This window comes from Macadamia integrifolia, chromosome 8 (assembly GCF_013358625.1).
Source record: "Macadamia integrifolia cultivar HAES 741 chromosome 8, SCU_Mint_v3, whole genome shotgun sequence".
NCBI lineage: Eukaryota > Viridiplantae > Streptophyta > Magnoliopsida > Proteales > Proteaceae > Macadamia > Macadamia integrifolia.
The window spans coordinates 21,023,437-21,040,575 of NC_056564.1; the positions used below are offsets into that span (position 1 = coordinate 21,023,437).

The following is a 17,139-nucleotide window of genomic DNA, read 5'->3' on the forward strand; positions in this document are numbered from 1 at the left end:
TCCAGAAAATTTCTTGAGCACCCAATTGATTGTATGACGAAATGGAAGGTGGAGCATGATTATTCTGAGTGCTGAAGATAAAGACTAATCACTATCTCCTCTTATAAAGATTGTGACAGCCACTATCTTTAGTGCAATCAAGAGGGGTTTGATGTTGGATGCCTTACTTGCAATCACCACTGATTGCTTCTTTCGTGATGTTCCTTGTTTCCTTGCTACGGCACCCATAAGTCCTTCTAGTGGAAGTCAACAAAAGGTATACTTTCCACCTTTCATCTCCAAAGGAAATTTTATCCTTCTCTTTCACAAGAGGATGAGTCTTGCAGAAAAGATATCAAACCCAAGCATCAAGCTTTTGAGCTCAACTCAAACTAATAAAGCCATACTCCAACTTGCATCAGCAAGTCTCAATCCTAGATCTATAGTTCATTCATTGTTTCTTCACTTTAGTTCATTGTTTACCTGGAAAGAAAAAAAAAAATGGACTGGGTGATATTTTTTAAGAACCAGACCAGAGCATGAACCCAAACGGGTCTGTTCTGGTTTTACTGGGTTTAACAGTTACCTCTATTCTTTCCGCAGCACCAGGAACAAGAATGATGGTTAAGTTCCAGAAAATCACAGTATGACCAGATGATCTGGCTTGGTTTGTAGATCTATTGCCTGAGTAGGTCGGGCGAAAGGTGTTCAATCACCCAAATAAGCTTGTTCCAAGCACCGGGGCAAGCTGCATTGGTGGCAGTCTGGGCAGCCCTTGCAAATCTACTCTTGGCTGAACTCTTGAAAGCTCTAAACAGGTAGGTATTAGAGATGGGTTCTCAATTTTATTACGTGTAGATGAGAGAAATACAATGCTAGAAACACAAGAAGAAGAAAGAAGGGCAAAGACCAAACAAATGCCCAGGGAGCTACTCCAGATAAAAAGACCCCAGATACATAGAATCCCTGCTGAAACGAACTCTGGGCAACTGACCACTAAGAAGTTAGTCGAGGCTTATGCCAGAAGAAAGAAATTCCCAAGAACAAATATGTCTAGCTTTCCTCAAGAGATGTCGATAATGTTGCTAAGTACCTAATGCCCTAATGCAATGAACACATCCCATGAGATAAAACTACATTTTCCTACACTACAGGGTTGAATCCCGACAAAAAATTGCAAAACTAAAGAGCCACAAAGGCATAAAATTTTCCATTGAGACAGGATAAATTTGCAGGGTTGAAACTTGGAAGGCATCGGAATGTTTTGCTGTCAATACGACAGAGTCTGGCAAGGGGAGGTCATTTTCAAAAGTGTAAGCTCCATCTGCACATTCAAGAAGTACAAGGAAAGGTCCAAAAATGGAAATTTATAAACAAATAGACAATGTTTCTCTAACAAAACATGCAGCATGAGCATCATCCCAGATCATGCAGTATGAGGACATTAAGATGGATGACTTAAATGGGTCTCAGGTATCTTAGCAGTTGGGCAACGATTGTAAACCATCACTTTGAGTGTCAATCAATGAATTATACATCAGTCTTCTGGGACGAATAATCTGCAGGTTGAATTGCTGTGGAGATACCCTGCAATGGGTATAAGCACCATATGGCAGGTATTCTTTCTTATTCTTTTTTCCCAGTTCCAAATGGCAGGTATTGCAAAGTGAATGGCTTCTTTATGTCAAATGTCAATTCTGTAAAATGGAAACTGTAGGATGGATCTCCAATCAGGTAAATGCTTCTCGGAGTTTTGTGGGTAACTCTAGGTCAGGCTCTAACTTGCTAATTGGTGAAAAGTAGCTGTCCACCATCCGTTCAGACACTTGATCCAAACTTGGAGGGTTCCACTGCATATTTCCAACAGTTGTCACATTAGTAATATCATCTCCAAATTATGTCTGTTCATCATGCAAAAAGAATGTATTGCTAATACCTGTGGTGCAAGGTCTTTGTCCACCAATCGTGCCCGGACTCCCTAAGAAATTACAGGAAATAAGACAGACAGGATAACTACTACAACTGTTTTACCTGAATGATGAAAGGGTGATACCTCGCAGAAATCATTAGGCTTTCTGGAGATTCCTTGAAGGGACATTCGATACTCACGAATCAGGCATTGATCAAGACTCTGGAATCTACTTTCTTGTATCTAAACCAGTTGATAACACTGGGTAATGTTAAAAATCATTCTAATGGTGCAGAATGAAGCCAACAGATACAAGTAAGAAAGGACTCACAGATCTTAAAGAGACCTTCAAGCTCAAAGGTGAGGCTTCCTTTAATTTCTTGAGTGCTGAAGTACACCACTCATCATTTGATCCAGTTCCCTCGCTTTCCTAAAAAAGTTCAATTATTTGAAACATAATCACAATAAATTTCATTATGAATCTATTTGGAGATTTACAATTCTATTCCCCTCCAATTTGATTCAGGGAAGTGTGGCCAATCCAAACCGTAAGATAGGACCAATGAATTGGTCACTTGTCAACTTTCATAATCCAACTCAACAATATGACCAAGTGATTCATCCCATTGTCAGCCTTAATTTTCCACATCTTGGATGAAACTTATAATTAATAGGGATGGCATGGCAAACAAATGGACTGCCAACTAAGCTGCCACATCATTACCCTATGGACATGCCATACAGTATCCAGATAAGACACATTGTCCACGTGAGCACATATGAACACAGATAAACATAGTATACCAGACCACGAATATTATACTTTTTTTCCTTGGCTCCGTTTGGTTGTAACGGAAATTAAAGGGAAGGAAACTGAATTTTTCAAACCTAACAAATAAACTTTTGTAATCATTACCCCACATGATTTAATTTTTTCATTAATAACTCCAAATCAGTCCATATTTGGTTATAAAAATTCATTTTACTTTGCACTTAAATCCCTTGGATTTGAAAAGTGTAAATTAGAACCTCACTTGACATCTTCTAAAAAGTAAATATAAATTACATCTAAAAAGCATCATTACTAAATATGGTAAAAAATTGAAGTAGTTTAAACAAGGGTAATTTACAACGCCACCCCTTGGAGAATGCCAATATTAGAGGGACACCCCCTCTCTTTCACCAAATTAGACTCGGACCCCCTACCGTCAGTCAACGTTATATGATGCTTTGAAATGACGTTTTTGCCCTTATGAGTAAAAACTAATAAATTAGACATTTTTCTGCCATAGTCGCTGGAGGGGGTTCGCTGCCGTAGTTGCCGTCGTCGCCGTCGTCGAAAGAGTGTTCGCAGTCGCCGATCTGCAAGCCTAGCCGTTCTTCTTCTCAACTCATTGAGGCTGACTTGGGAATAGAACCATTAAGGGCAATTTTGGTACTCCATTATTTTGAAGGGCAAAATGGACTTTAGAAAAAATATTAACTGCTGATGTCAGCATTCTTGGTATATTATGTAACGTTGACTGACGGTAGGGGGTCTAAGTCCAATTTGGTGAAAGAGAGGGGGTGTCCCTCTAATATTGGCATTCTCCAGGGGGTGGCGTTGTAAATTACCCTTTAAACAATTATGTTGGATAATGATTACCATAAAAAACTTCACTTCCCTTCCCTTACATTTCCCTTGCAACAAAAAGGAGCCTTAAAGGAAAAAAAAAAAAAAAAAAAACACAGAAAAAGAAGGGGTGAGGAAGAGATTCCTACAGAGGGAAAAATCATACAATATGAGCTGGCAAGAAAAAAAAAAATTCACATTTGGGTATACATATATAGATGTGTGTGCGAGAAAATAGAAAACTAAAGAGATAGTAGCTCAACAAATTTTAAACATCGAAATTGCAAGGATTTTGGAAAAAATAAATCAATTGATTGAGAAAACTGATCTAATGAAAGAAATTCAAGCTTCAAAATTTATTCAAGGAAATCATGAGATTACAATGCTATTGACAGTATATCATGTCAGGATAAAAGTGAAACAAAAGAAACTTTACTCTCACATGGGAAGTGAAATTATGATAACCTCAAGAATACAACCTGTCACTGTGGTTCAAGTTAAATCAACCAAAAATCATGTCGAATCATGGGAGTTCTATACCAATTTTAAGCAACATGGAGGTATTCACGAGTCATGATGCATATCAACTCATCCTCACCAGAGCATCAATAATTTCTTCAACAGTATCATGGCCAAAACATTTATCGATTCTTTCAATCCTGGAAATAGAAGTGAAAACAAAAGATCAGCTTCTTACATAAACTAAATCATCATATAAGGAATTGTTGAGAGCTAACATGTCAATAACATAACAGAGATACATGTGGTGCACATACAAGGGGTACAAACTCATTGTTCAATGAGTACCACCTAAGAGATCTCCCAGTGGAAAGTAAATCCATTTAGGATCAGAATAACCCATACATGAACTTCACAGGATCCATCACCAAAAAGAAGGTTTGAAGCAGTAGATAAAAGAGAATGGAAATGAGACAAAGGGTTACACAGGTTTGAACAGGCAGAAAGCTTAAAAGCCATCAAATACACTTTATAGGTGCCCTTTAATGCAAGAGTAGATTACAAGTTACTAACTCCGCAGTTTATAACCCCAAACAATACAAATAGGAGCAAGAAATAAAGAATTAATACCATCAAATAAACCCCCAAGGATACAATACCCATATAGGAGCAAAACCAGCCCAAAACCTAACCCGATAGGAGAGAGAAAGACATTCTATAGAGCTGGAGAGAGAAAGGTGCGGCCAGGTCTGTGGGAGTCCGATTGAGCTACACTTTTGGGTGTAGATAGTCCCAAGGGAGGGTACAAAAACCCTCAAATATGAAGGGCTTCCGACGGCTGGTTATGGAGTTATGCGCTTTCTTGATTTTCAGACCCAGGAGAGAGAATGTGAAAAATTCTGCAGGAACAACAACTTGTCTTCTTCAGATAACCTTCAAGAGAGGATTGATTGATCTTCTTAGAGTATAGAACCAGTCCTCCAAAGGATCTGCAGATCAGATCTCAAACATGGGCAGCAATGAAGGTCGATTGGCTTCAAGAACAAGAACTCTTTAGCTGGCTGATTCTGATTTTGTATGCTTTAACAGGTCTGAACTTCTAATAGCAATAAACAAAAAATAAAAATAGAAAAAGAATAATCGATGAAGGGTTGAGAAGGGTGAAAGATAATAAAGGAATGGTATCTCACCCCTCAGGCTTTGGGTATCACACCCCTCAAAGGTTTAGGCATCTCACCTCTCAATAACAGTTATTTTAGCTAAAGAGTAATCACTTAATAATTCATTCATTCAAATCTGAAATTATAAGTACATAAGCTCCTCTATTTATAGAGGGCAGAATAATAATCAAACTACTACTAGGAGTTAGTTTCCCAACAGGACTAGACACTCCTACTACAACTAGGAGCTAGTTTCCCAATAGGACTAGACACTCCTACTACAACTAGGAATTCAAAATAGGACTAGGACTTGACTTTATGACTCCAACATGAAATAGGACTAACTAATTAATAGTCCATATAGGACTTTACAACCGACCAATGGCCTAATGGGCCTCTATTGAATTAAATAGCAACTAACTAAAATAATGAATTAAATCCCGTTTTTTCACCTTCTACCCATATTTTAGGCCCATTAAAGTGGTCAATTTCAAAGAAACCTATTGGATCAAAGGCCCAACACATATATAACACAACCCAAGGCTTATTTGCAATAAAATAAACCCAAATAACTTATTTACATCAACTCGCCCTCTCTTAGAAAAAATTCATCCTCGAATTTTGTAGAGTGTGAGGGTGATTATATCATGGTGCACGTCCCTCTTCAAGCTATAGAAAAATTCAGGTAGCTCTTTGATAATAAAGATGTAGTTTAGAATGTGAGGAGCTCGATCTTCAAGATAATTTAATAGGATGACAAACTCCACATGCTCAACTTCAACATCTTCGGATGTATCCATAGGGTCCTCTACATATGCACCTTTGATCTCTTCTAACTTCAATGCAACATAAAGCTCTTTTGGTTCATGTAGCTGGTGGTTCCTAACCGGTTCCATTGATGGTTCAAACGCAACTTCATTCTTGAACTCCTTTGGATCTTCCTCTTGGCTGTTCACAATCATCACAGTTATTGTAGTCATAGTTGTCATGGCGTCGCCAAGGCTGCGATTTGGCGTCCTGGCGGAAAAAGATGTTCATGGCAGTGCTACGATTTACATGACTCACAAATGGCGGTCGCCATTGGCTGATAGGCGTCGCCATGGCACCGCCATGGACGCCAGGTCACGCCTGATTCACTAGGCGGTCGATTTTTTGTAAAATGCAGGTGATTTGGATAGGGCTATGTTGATTTTTGATGATTTGATGTTGCTTAATGTTGGTTTTATATGTTATAGGGTATATATTGTAGGCTTGTAGTATGTTAAATAACTTTATAAAATAGGGGAAATAAAAAAGTAGAATACTAAATAACTTTAGAAAATAAGGAAAAAAAAATGACACGGGTGATTTAACCGCCATGGCAACGCTATAACGGGCGATTCATCGCCAAATCGATTAGCCACCCCTCCACCGCCTTGGATCGATTTGACGCCGTGACAACTATGGTTGTAGTATCAAGTTCCCTAGTCTCAACCTCATTGTCCATTGTAGCAACCTTGTTGCTTTTGACTTCTTCCACATGAGTCTCGTTGATGGGAACATCAATGACTAGTTCTTCCTCAACAATAAGAATTGCTGGAAAAATTTTAACACTAACCTCCACTTTTGACTCTAGTTCACTGGTCAGAGGTGTCTTCTCTTGTTGCTCCTTTGCAATAGAGGCCGATGATTCCTTCATGCTATTGTCAAGTGTGGGTGGCTTTTGGACATCTGGTGGAAAGAAGTACATGCTTCGTTCATGCTCAGATAAGTACATGCCTGCCAACTCATACTGCATCTCGTCCCACGTTCTAGGCTTACATTCTTAAGCTTGAAGTTTCCTTTCACGCACTCTCCATTGCATTTGAACAAAATCACTCATCTGGGAACATGCATATTGGCGTTTTTGCGTCTCTGTTAAGTTGTAGTTGTCAAAGTATATCTCCAATTCACGCATCCATTCAAGGAATTCCCCACGAAAATAACATGGCTGAGAATTAGATTGGGCAGCAGTAGCCTCCTTCAATTTTTCGAACTTTAGGCCTATAGATGTATTCTGATGGGAATCCTGTGGAGGGAAGAACCTTCTATGGAAATATACAGGGAGGTACTGTGTCGCTAACTCGAACTTCATCTCTTTCCAAGTCCTAAGCTCTTGTCCTCGAACTCGGAGTCGCTTTGCATGGACTCTCCACCAGTCTCTAGCACAATCAATCAACCGAAAGCAAACAACTTGAAGCTTTTGTCTCTGTCAAGTTATAGTAGTCAAAATATTCCTTTAGAGAATCTAACTAATCAAAGATGTAGAATGTATCCCTTTGTCTAGCGAAGCAACGAATTGATGGAACCATCTTCGGTTAGGCTCTGATAGATTGTTTGGAGCTTTCTTCAACCATAGCTCTGATACCACTTAATGCAAGAGTAGATTACAAGTAACTAACTCCGCAGTTTAGAACCCCAAATTATACAAATAGGAGCAAGAAACAAAAAATTAATACCATCAAATAAACCCCCACGGATACAATACCCATATAGGAGCAAAACCAGCCCAAAACCCAACCCGATAGGAGAGAGAAAGACCTTCCATAGAGCTGGAGAGAGAAAAGTGCGGCCAGGTCTGTGGGAGTCTGATTGAGCTACACTTTTGGGTGTAGATAGTCCCTAGGGAGGGTACAAAAACCCCCAGATATAAAGGGCTTCTGACGGCCGGTTATGGAATTATGCGCTTTCTTGATTTTCAGACCTAGGAGAGAGAATGTGAAGAATTCTGCAGGAACAACAACTTGTCTTCTTCAAATAACCTCAAGAGAGGATCGATTGATCTTCTTAGAGTATAGAACCAGTCCTCCAAAGGATCTGCAGATCGAATCTCAAACTTGGGCAGCAATGAGGGTCAATTGACTTCAAGAACAAGAACTCTTTGGCTGGTTGATTCTGATTTTGTATGCTTTAACAAGTCTGAATTTCTAATAACAATAAACAAAAAATAAAAATAGAAAAAGAATAATCGATGGAGGGTTAAGAAGGGTGAAAGATAATAAAGGAATGGGTATCTCACCCCTCAGGTTTTGGGTATCACACCCTTCAAAGGTTTAGGCATCTCACCTCTCAATAACAGTTATTTTAGCTAAAGAGTAATCACTCAATAATTCATTCATTCAAATATGAAATTATAAGTACATAGGCTCCTCTATTTATAGAGGGCAGAATAGTAATCAAACTACTACTAGGAGCTAGTTTTCCAATAGGACTAGACACTCCTACTACAACTAGGAGCTAGTTTTCCAATAGGACTAGACACTCCTACTACAACTAGGAATTCAAAATAGGACTAGGACTTGACTTTATGACTCCAACATGAAATAGGACTAACTAACTAATAGTCCATATAGGACTTTACAACCGACCAATGGCCAAATGGGCCTTTATTGAATTAAATAGCAACTAACTAAACTAATGAATTAAAACCCGTTTTTTCACCTTCTACCCATATTTTAGGCCTATTAAAGTGGCCCATTTCAAAGAAAACCCATTGGATCAGAGGCCCAACACATATATAACACAACCCAAGGCTTATTTGCAATAAAATAAGCCCAAGTGACTTATCTACATCACCCTTCCAACATGAAGAAACAACTTAAGAAGTTAAAGGGGAAGTATCATCTAGTTATCAGGGTATTTTGGTCAAAGGGAGAACTGATAAGGTAGAAATAAGACAGTGTCCAAAGCACACACACACGCACAAAGGAAAAAAAGAACTTAAAAACTAAAATCATAAATATAAGAGGACTTTCTATAAACTAGATATTTGTTGAAAACCCTTCTATATATGGCACCATATACTAAAGGCTTACTCATCGCCAACCATTTGACTGCTTACCAGATACTGAATTCTAGACATTTATATTAAAATACAAAAAAGGAAACTTGGGGTTTGGGGGGGGGGGATTATTAGTTCTTTCACATTTCTTGGGACATGTTAATCGTTCCCATTGCAACATTACAAAGAGTGGTAGTAAAGGTCAGAATGTTTAGATTGGGATTTTATGAAATAAAAAATCATAGAACCATAGAAAGGATGATTTAAATAGATACAGATATACATCTAAAGAAAGAATAACTAAAAAACCTGTGAAGAGCACTCTTCTTTTCCGGATAGACAAGGTCACAATAGTTCTCAAGGGAAGATTCTATGACAGAAGGGTCATCTGTAACTAATGTACCAAGTCCCTCTTCAATCAAAGGAAGCCTCTGTTACAAACAGCAACTAGTTACATGGCCAAGAAAAAGCAAGATGTTGCAATAAATATGAAAGGAAGACCAAAAGAACAAACTGCACTAAGTGCATAGTGGGTGGCAAGCCCACAAGCAAGCATTTCTGCACCATTCAGCTTCTCTCCCGTTAGAGCCAAGTATTCCCCTGCAAAGAAATGAAATAGATAAGCATCACATTTGAAGAAAAATAAGAGGAAATAGAGTGAATGAATCACTGCCAGTCAAAATGAATTTAAAACAAATAATAATGGGTCATCTCACATAATCTCAATTTTCGTGTCTCCTATATAGGCAGCTAAACTTAATTTTATGAGGAAACTACAACAAATAGAATGCACACAAGAATACCTATGTGGCCAGGTAAATGTGAAAGGTAAAAGGAAGCCCCAGCATCAGGATGGAAACCAATTAAAGTTTCCGGTGTGGAAAAAACCTGCAAATTTTTTTTTTCTTGATATTAGGAAATGTTAACATGGAACTCCCTACAACTCATACATAAATAAAATAAAGTTCGGAGAAAAAGAATGTCATATAGTAAAATGAACCAAAAACCCCACAGTTTATGAATTCATTCTAACAAATATAATGTGAACATTCTACAGAATGTGTAGACAACGCAAGGGAAATTTTCCTTTCTCTAATAGCCAGCACGTAGCCTTGCCTTAGTGCCCTGATAACTATATTCTCTAAGATTCTATGAGATGCAGGAAAAAGAAAGCTAAAAGTAAGAAACAGGTCAAGACCATGGAGAACCGATGACCTGATAGCAGCAAAACAAAAGTAAGAAGAATAAGCAAGAAAGCAATTTGAAACCTTAGCAGCACCAAGAGCCATTGACCCACAGCAGCACCATTAACAGAAGCTAATAATGAAAACATTTTGAAAGTATTCCATGACTGAATCTGAATTACAATGTCACCGCAGAACTTGCTTATATAGATCACTCCATGGTCCCACCCCAACTCTTACTTGAGCAATTAAATCCAGATTGTATAGAACTAACATCAAACAATTAAGAACCCCTAAAGTACCCCTACCAAGACTCAAATTCAAAATCCAACTAAGCGTAGGAAACCCAATTACAACGTACTTTTTTCTATTCATCACATCACTCAATTAATTAAGAAACGCAGAACTACAAAACCTAGAAAAACTCATAGTTATAACAAAGACTAAATGTTCACTAAAATTGTAAAGGCCTAAGATTCATAAGTAATATAACAAAAAAAAAAAAAAAAGGAATCTACTAAAACAGTAATAAAAAGAATCATAATAAAAAGGTCTTGCATCTTACATGTTTAACATAACTGATAACATTATTCACAGTTCTTGGATAAAGCAGGCATGTTGTTTGACATGTTCATTTCAATAAAGACTAATTATTAATCCCAACATGCAGACCACAAATCTTAATGCAAAAATCACGTTAGATACTTTCTTGACCATCTTTGAAAGCTATGCAGTTGCACATGGAATACATACCCCCTCAGCAAAGCCTATACTGTATGTCACAACAAAGCATTTAAAATCATCATTAAACATAAGGAACTCGACTAGGTTGTTTTACAAAGTCATTGAGAACCTGTTGAGAAAGGTAAATGAAGGAAATGCCACACACACACACACACACACACACACACAGAGAACACTAAATCCATGTATTTTTTATATATACATACAGTCTTCTCGGTTGCAACACGGAATGTCCCTGGGATTGAAACTCCTGCCCCACCCCCCATGGTAACACCATCCAAAATAGCCACCTAACAAGGAAAAATCATACAAGTGAAGGTTAGCATTGCCCTTATGTACCATACACTAAAGACAGAGGTGCGTAGGTTAAAACAAATTGTACTTAATGATTGCACAATTTATTCTACATGGGGATTTAAAAATGAGAATATAAAATTTATTGAAATAAATGTACAAGTGAAATTTTTTTGTTCTTAGTTCAAATTGCATATTACAACAACAAAGCGGGGTCAGGCTGAGTTTTTGTTGTAATATCCAATTTGAACAGAGAAAAAAATGTCACAATATTGCCCTCCAAAAAGAGATCTCCTGGTTTCATATCGACCAGGAGCTCATAGGTAATTGTATCTGTTGATATCATCATTTGGCAATTAGAGAACAACCTGGTGCAGAAGTACATTGACTTCATAAGCCATATTGCCATTCTACAATTTGACGCTAGCTTCATAGAGAAACACACCAAATGATTTGATCGTTTGCCTTCCAATCATTATAAACTTAAGAAATTAGGAAACTTATTCCTCCCCATCATCCCTTCTCATTTTAATTGATTGCGGCTTTCTCTCTTTTCTTTCACTGACAAATTTCAGTGACAAACCCAAATCTCTCTGCTGGTGTCCAAAACTCCTTACTCTAGTTTCTATTCATCGCAGTTTATCACCTAATTTAGCTTCTGGTCCAATATTAGAGTGTCAACAAGAAGCAGAGGACTCTTCCTGCCCTCTCCTAGTTCTGTCTAGTGCTCCGGATACACAACTTTAATCCAACCGATCAAGCAGTCATAGACCTAATCAAAGTAAATACTATCCCATTATGCTCCTTTTCTCCTTTTTTAGTTAGATCTTCCAATTCTATATTGAGCATTATTTTAATGCATTTTCCTTTTTTACCACTAGCATGTTATTTAGAGGGGTGCGAGGAGCATTAAAAAAAGGGGCGTATGGGGAGAGTCATAATGTATGCACCCTTACCCCCGGTTCACGGAGAGGCTGTTTCCCGACTCAAACCACGACCACTAGGTCGCCATAGGGAAGCCTTACCATTGTGCCAAGGCCTGTCCTCTGGGTGAGGAGCATAACCATTTTAAAATAATTCCCACCAAAATATGTCCCAACAACAAATGTCTGCAACCCAACTGCATATGCATATTTCATTTGCCCCAATGATGAAGGAAAGATAGATATTTACATGTGGCTTCATATATGTGCCAAGAAGGTATATAAAACTGTATAATGTCCTGAAGAATTCCTTACAATCTTCCATCTTCCCTGCATAGAATGACCCATAGATTACAAGAAAGATTATTTGCTAAACTAATAAAAGTTTGTCCAGCTACAAGAAAAGAAATGAATAAAGGGATAAACTTGGAAGAAAAGCATCATCAGTGATAGTCCACTAAATGAAATATATACTTTTACCCCCCTATTTCAAGACCGCTGATAACAGGAATTTGGGTATTGAAATATTTCAAAACACAGATGAAAGAGAACTGGTTGAAGTGCAACATTCTTTGAGTCATAAATTATAAAAAGAAAGGGAAGAAAATGACTTGTTTTACCTTCATTTAGTAATCGAAAGAGGGTAACAATGTCTCCACCGGCACAAAAAGCCCTGCCACTGCCCTTGAGGTTCCAAAAATGATGTCAAAATGAGGCCTTTACATAACACGAATAGAAAGAAGCAAAATACACTAAAAGCAGATAAGAAGAAAGTAGAAGAAATGAAAGGAATGGAAGACACCGGAGACCAAAAACAGAACAGAACCACTAACCTTCATCACGACAAAACCAATATCAGGATTTTCTTCCCATGACTCATACAGTTTTTTCAAACGCGCCGCCTGAAGATAACATAAAAAGTCAAGGACTTAATGGAATAAGCAAAATAAAAGAGACCCAAAAAGCAAAACTATAAAAATAGAGCAAAAGAAGAACACCATTGTTGTGGTAAGAGCATTGAGGGCGAAGGGTCTGTTGAGAATAGCTGTTCTGGAATGATCTTTACCTTCTACTAGCACCTGAAACGTCAAAATAGATATAGTTGGGCGATCATAGTTTATAATTGAAAGGATTATGAACTGGAAAACTCACTTGATTGTTAAGTTCTTCGCTATAATCTGGGTTGATGGTATGGGCGCAGAGGTTTCTGTGATAGGGGAGAAATCTGGGAATTCCAAGAGAACGCTTGAGTAATAACCCTTTCAAGCTCTGCATTTTCCAATCGTCGTACTCGTTTCTTCCCACCTCGAGAACGAAAAGAAAACCTCTTAGACGCAGTTCAGCCCCGAGTAGAGTTTGTAGCTGAGGCCTTAAGGGTCGAACTCGATCGAAGGGAAAGATTGACGACTGGTGCAATTCCACAAACGGATTATTAGTGACAGCGTGAGTGAGGATCTGGCTCCTCTCCAGAGTAGTCTTGGGATGTCAATTGGACGGTTCGGTTTGGTTCGGATTCGGTCGGGTTGAATTGGTTTTGATTTAGGAATGAGGGAGATCAAAACCAATCCATTAAGGAGTTTCGGTTTTTGGTTGATTTCAGTTTCAATCTGGTTTGGTTTTAGTTTATTTCAATTTTTTAATATCAGTTTAGATCAGTTTATTATTGGACTTGAACCATAATGAATCTTACATTCATAACTTATAGTGACAAGATTTGATGAAAAACACACTTTAAATTTATGTTTAAATCATGATTTATCATTGTAAGGGAAAAATAATTAATATTGAAACCTAATATTCAATGATTTGTAACAATTCCCCTAACAATAAAATTTTTCGCATTTATATTGTAAAAATTGGTTGGTCAATTCACCAATTTATAATCTCAAAATCTTTTTTTTTTTTTTCGGTTTCATTCAATTTGGTTTCGATTTGATTATTGGTTGGTTCGATTTAGACCGATTTTTAGTCGGTCCGAACATACCTCAGTCCAAAACCAATCTAATAAGGATCGGTTTGGTTCGATTCAAATTTTATTGGTCGATTTCGATCAATTTTATCGGTTTGGGCCTAGGTTTTGACACCCCTACTGTAGACTCCATAGAGGACATTGCCCATAGACCTCTATCTGCATGACACGTGGATTCTATGAACCAACGGTCAAGAAGAAATTCTCTTATGCCTCCAACCTCCACAGCAAGCGCAAAATGATTGCACTATCCCGACTCCTATGTGTGGTGAAGATGTTCCAACATGTTCTCCCATTGGCCTAGCATGCTGGTGTTTTGTGCACTAGATTGGCAAGATTCTCCCATTGGCCATGCATGCTGATGAATTACCTATCTTTCTATTTGTTGAAGGTTTAGAATCCTCTTCATTGCTCTTTGACACATCCAATCACGGATGGGATGAAAGAACATGTCGGTTGAGGAAAATTTGGTACCTAATTAAAAGTTTAATAGCATGAGGTTCTCACTCATCCCTAAACTTTTCCCACAAATCCATTTTTAAGTGTCAAACTGTCAATACCCGTCGTGGTAGATTAAATGAGTCCATGTTTTGGGGAGAAGTAGAACCCTAGATCCTTTGGTCACTTTTTCAGCCGTACATTAGCTTTTAAAATTCAAAGCTTTTCATAGTTATAAAACAAGCTCGGTACCTAATGGTGGGATGACTCAAGAATGACATCAGCATGCATTGGCATTAATGGAAATGCATGTCAGTACGCTTGGTTGGATGTTGATTGAATTAGGTTATAAAATTTAACATGTGGTTAATTTGTGTCAATAATATTTTTTAATCGATAACATTTAATTCTTCATCCTTCCATTCTTTAGGGAGATCGAGTGAGCTAACAATGAAGTATTTGGAAAAATACATTAATAAAAGGGAAAAGGACATGCATGCTAGTAGAATACCCAGGTATCAGGTATGCTAGCAAGTCTTGCCCATTGGATTAGAAAGGTCAAATCTAGACCGTTGGATACTTGTTGTCTTAACCTAACCTATCTAGTCCCGAGTCCCGACGCTCTACTGTCACTCTTCTTCTCTCCCACTATTTCGGGGGATCATTCACTTGGCCCTAACCCTTCTCCGACCGGCAATCCCTAACCCTAACTCTTCTCCAGTGGAGACTGGGAGAGCAAAGCTTATTGGGGATGATGCTCATGATCGCAACATGGTTGTGGCGGTGGGCAGGAGGTGGCGGAGAAGAACATATGGTGGGTTCATTATCGTTATGGTCATTTAGGAGCCACCGCATACATTTACTCTGGAATTGATTCGTGAGATTTGTGATCGCTCTTTCCTCTTGCCTCGCTAGCCCTCGAAATCCCCTTGAGTATTCAAAGAAAAATTGTTTGATTATTCAATGGATCAAGCAATGTGTTGATTTGTCTTTTCAACTCAAGGTCTCCTTCAAAAGAGCTAGAGTTAGCCGAGTAACTCAAGCAAGAGTTTGTGACAGAAAAACGGAAGACTGGGGCATGATGGAAATCAGAAACGGAATACAACCCAAAAACGAGCTTCCTTTCTCTTTCTTCTGATGGTGGCTAGCACATCATATTTGTTGCAGCTACTCCACACTGTCACCTTTTGTAGATTGTAATCCACTGTTACTGAATATATCCCTACAGATCCAAGTGCAAACTTAGTAATAGCTTGTAAGAAGACTTACCAACTAACTATTAAGGGAAACCTGGTTCATCAACGGTTGTTCTACATACCTTTGAAATGGGACAAGGCCTTCTTTATTTTTCTGCCGCAACTGTAAGAGTATAGAGGCACCATCATTTCTACTTGTTGTGGCTCCACACTCTTGCAACCTGGTACAATTTGCAGGTCGTTCTCCATTGATGATCCATGGAGAGAACGAGAGAGATGAGGAAAATGGTGGTCGGCCGGAGAAAGGTTAGGGTTAGGGATCACCGGTCGAATAAGGGTTAGGGTTAGATGCATGATCGTCGAAATAGTGAAGGAGAAGAAGAGTGACGGTAGAGCATCGGGGCTGGGTAGGTTAGGTAAGACAACAAGTACCCAATGGTTTAGATTTGACCCTTCTAATCCAACGGTCAAGACTTACTAGCATACCTGATACCTGGGTATCATGCTAGCATACCTATCCCTCTCCCTTAATAAAATTTTCTTTTTCCACCATCTATTTCTAAAGGGATTTTACAGATTCCTCTTAAAAATATTCCACTACTTAATAAATGGATTTATACGTTAACTGGAAATGGTTTGTTGACTACTCATGATGTATTGTGAATTAGAGCGTAATTTTAGAAATAGTAAATTCTAGAAATCTCTTTTGGTCTTTGTCTACTCATTCTACTAAACTTAAATTATTTTAACTAGAAATGGTATGTTGCCTACTCATGATGTTACAAAAGCAATTGTGAATTAGAGAGCAATTTAATGTACGTATTATGTCTATAATTCAGGGTGAGCCTGTGGCACAATGGTTAAGTTATATTATTACAATCTATTGGTCACAGGTTCAAAACTTGGAAATAGCCTCTTTTGCAAAGCTAGGGGTAAGGTTGCGTACACACTTGTCCCTCTCAGACCTTACAGTACACAATAGAATGGGTTCGCTTCCTCCCTTCCTTTCCCTTCTCCAATATAGAAATGGGCATATTTGCTGTAGAAACATAACCCTAAAATGATGCAGAAGATAATAGAAAAACAAGAACATCGTACACCAACATTTACTCCATTCATTAATTTTCCTTTCCCTTCCCTTCCCTTCTCCAATATAGAAAATAGCATATTTATTGTAAAAACTCAATCTAAAACGATGCAAAAGATAATGAAGAAACAAGCACATCATACATCAACATTTACTCCATTCATTAATTTTATTGCAGTGAGCTATATAAATAACGATGAAAGAGTGTCAAGGAAGCAAATGGCCGTACAAAAGCAGCCACATACTAATGGTGTGCATGACTTTCTATCTTTTGAAGTGCATAAGGATAACAAAATGATCATCTTACCCCATATTGAATGCTTGAATGCATATTTCCATTTAATTTCTTATTAAAAAGGTTATTGAGAGAAAAAAAAAAAAAAAAA

General features: G+C 38.0%; 1 protein-coding gene across 2 annotated transcripts; it reads right to left on the reverse strand.

Moving 5' to 3' along the window:
* Positions 1-1,319: 1,319 nt before the first annotated feature.
* Positions 1,320-13,505, reverse strand: LOC122087439 (3-hydroxyisobutyryl-CoA hydrolase-like protein 1, mitochondrial). 2 transcript variants are annotated; one of them, XM_042656579.1, is made up of 14 exons: positions 13,216-13,505; positions 13,062-13,142; positions 12,897-12,965; positions 12,684-12,747; positions 12,314-12,393; positions 11,053-11,136; positions 9,722-9,806; positions 9,433-9,518; positions 9,228-9,349; positions 4,099-4,159; positions 2,220-2,318; positions 2,033-2,131; positions 1,916-1,957; positions 1,320-1,829 (listed from the first exon to the last, which is right to left on the reverse strand). In XM_042656579.1, the coding sequence occupies exons 1-14, from the start codon at positions 13,336-13,338 to the stop codon at positions 1,710-1,712; spliced, it is 1,215 nt and encodes a 404-aa protein (XP_042512513.1). In that variant the 5' UTR covers positions 13,339-13,505; the 3' UTR covers positions 1,320-1,709. The 2 variants fall into 2 exon arrangements, with proteins under 2 accessions (XP_042512513.1, XP_042512514.1); XM_042656580.1 differs by lacking the exons at positions 9,722-9,806; positions 12,314-12,393.
* Positions 13,506-17,139: the final 3,634 nt, after the last annotated feature.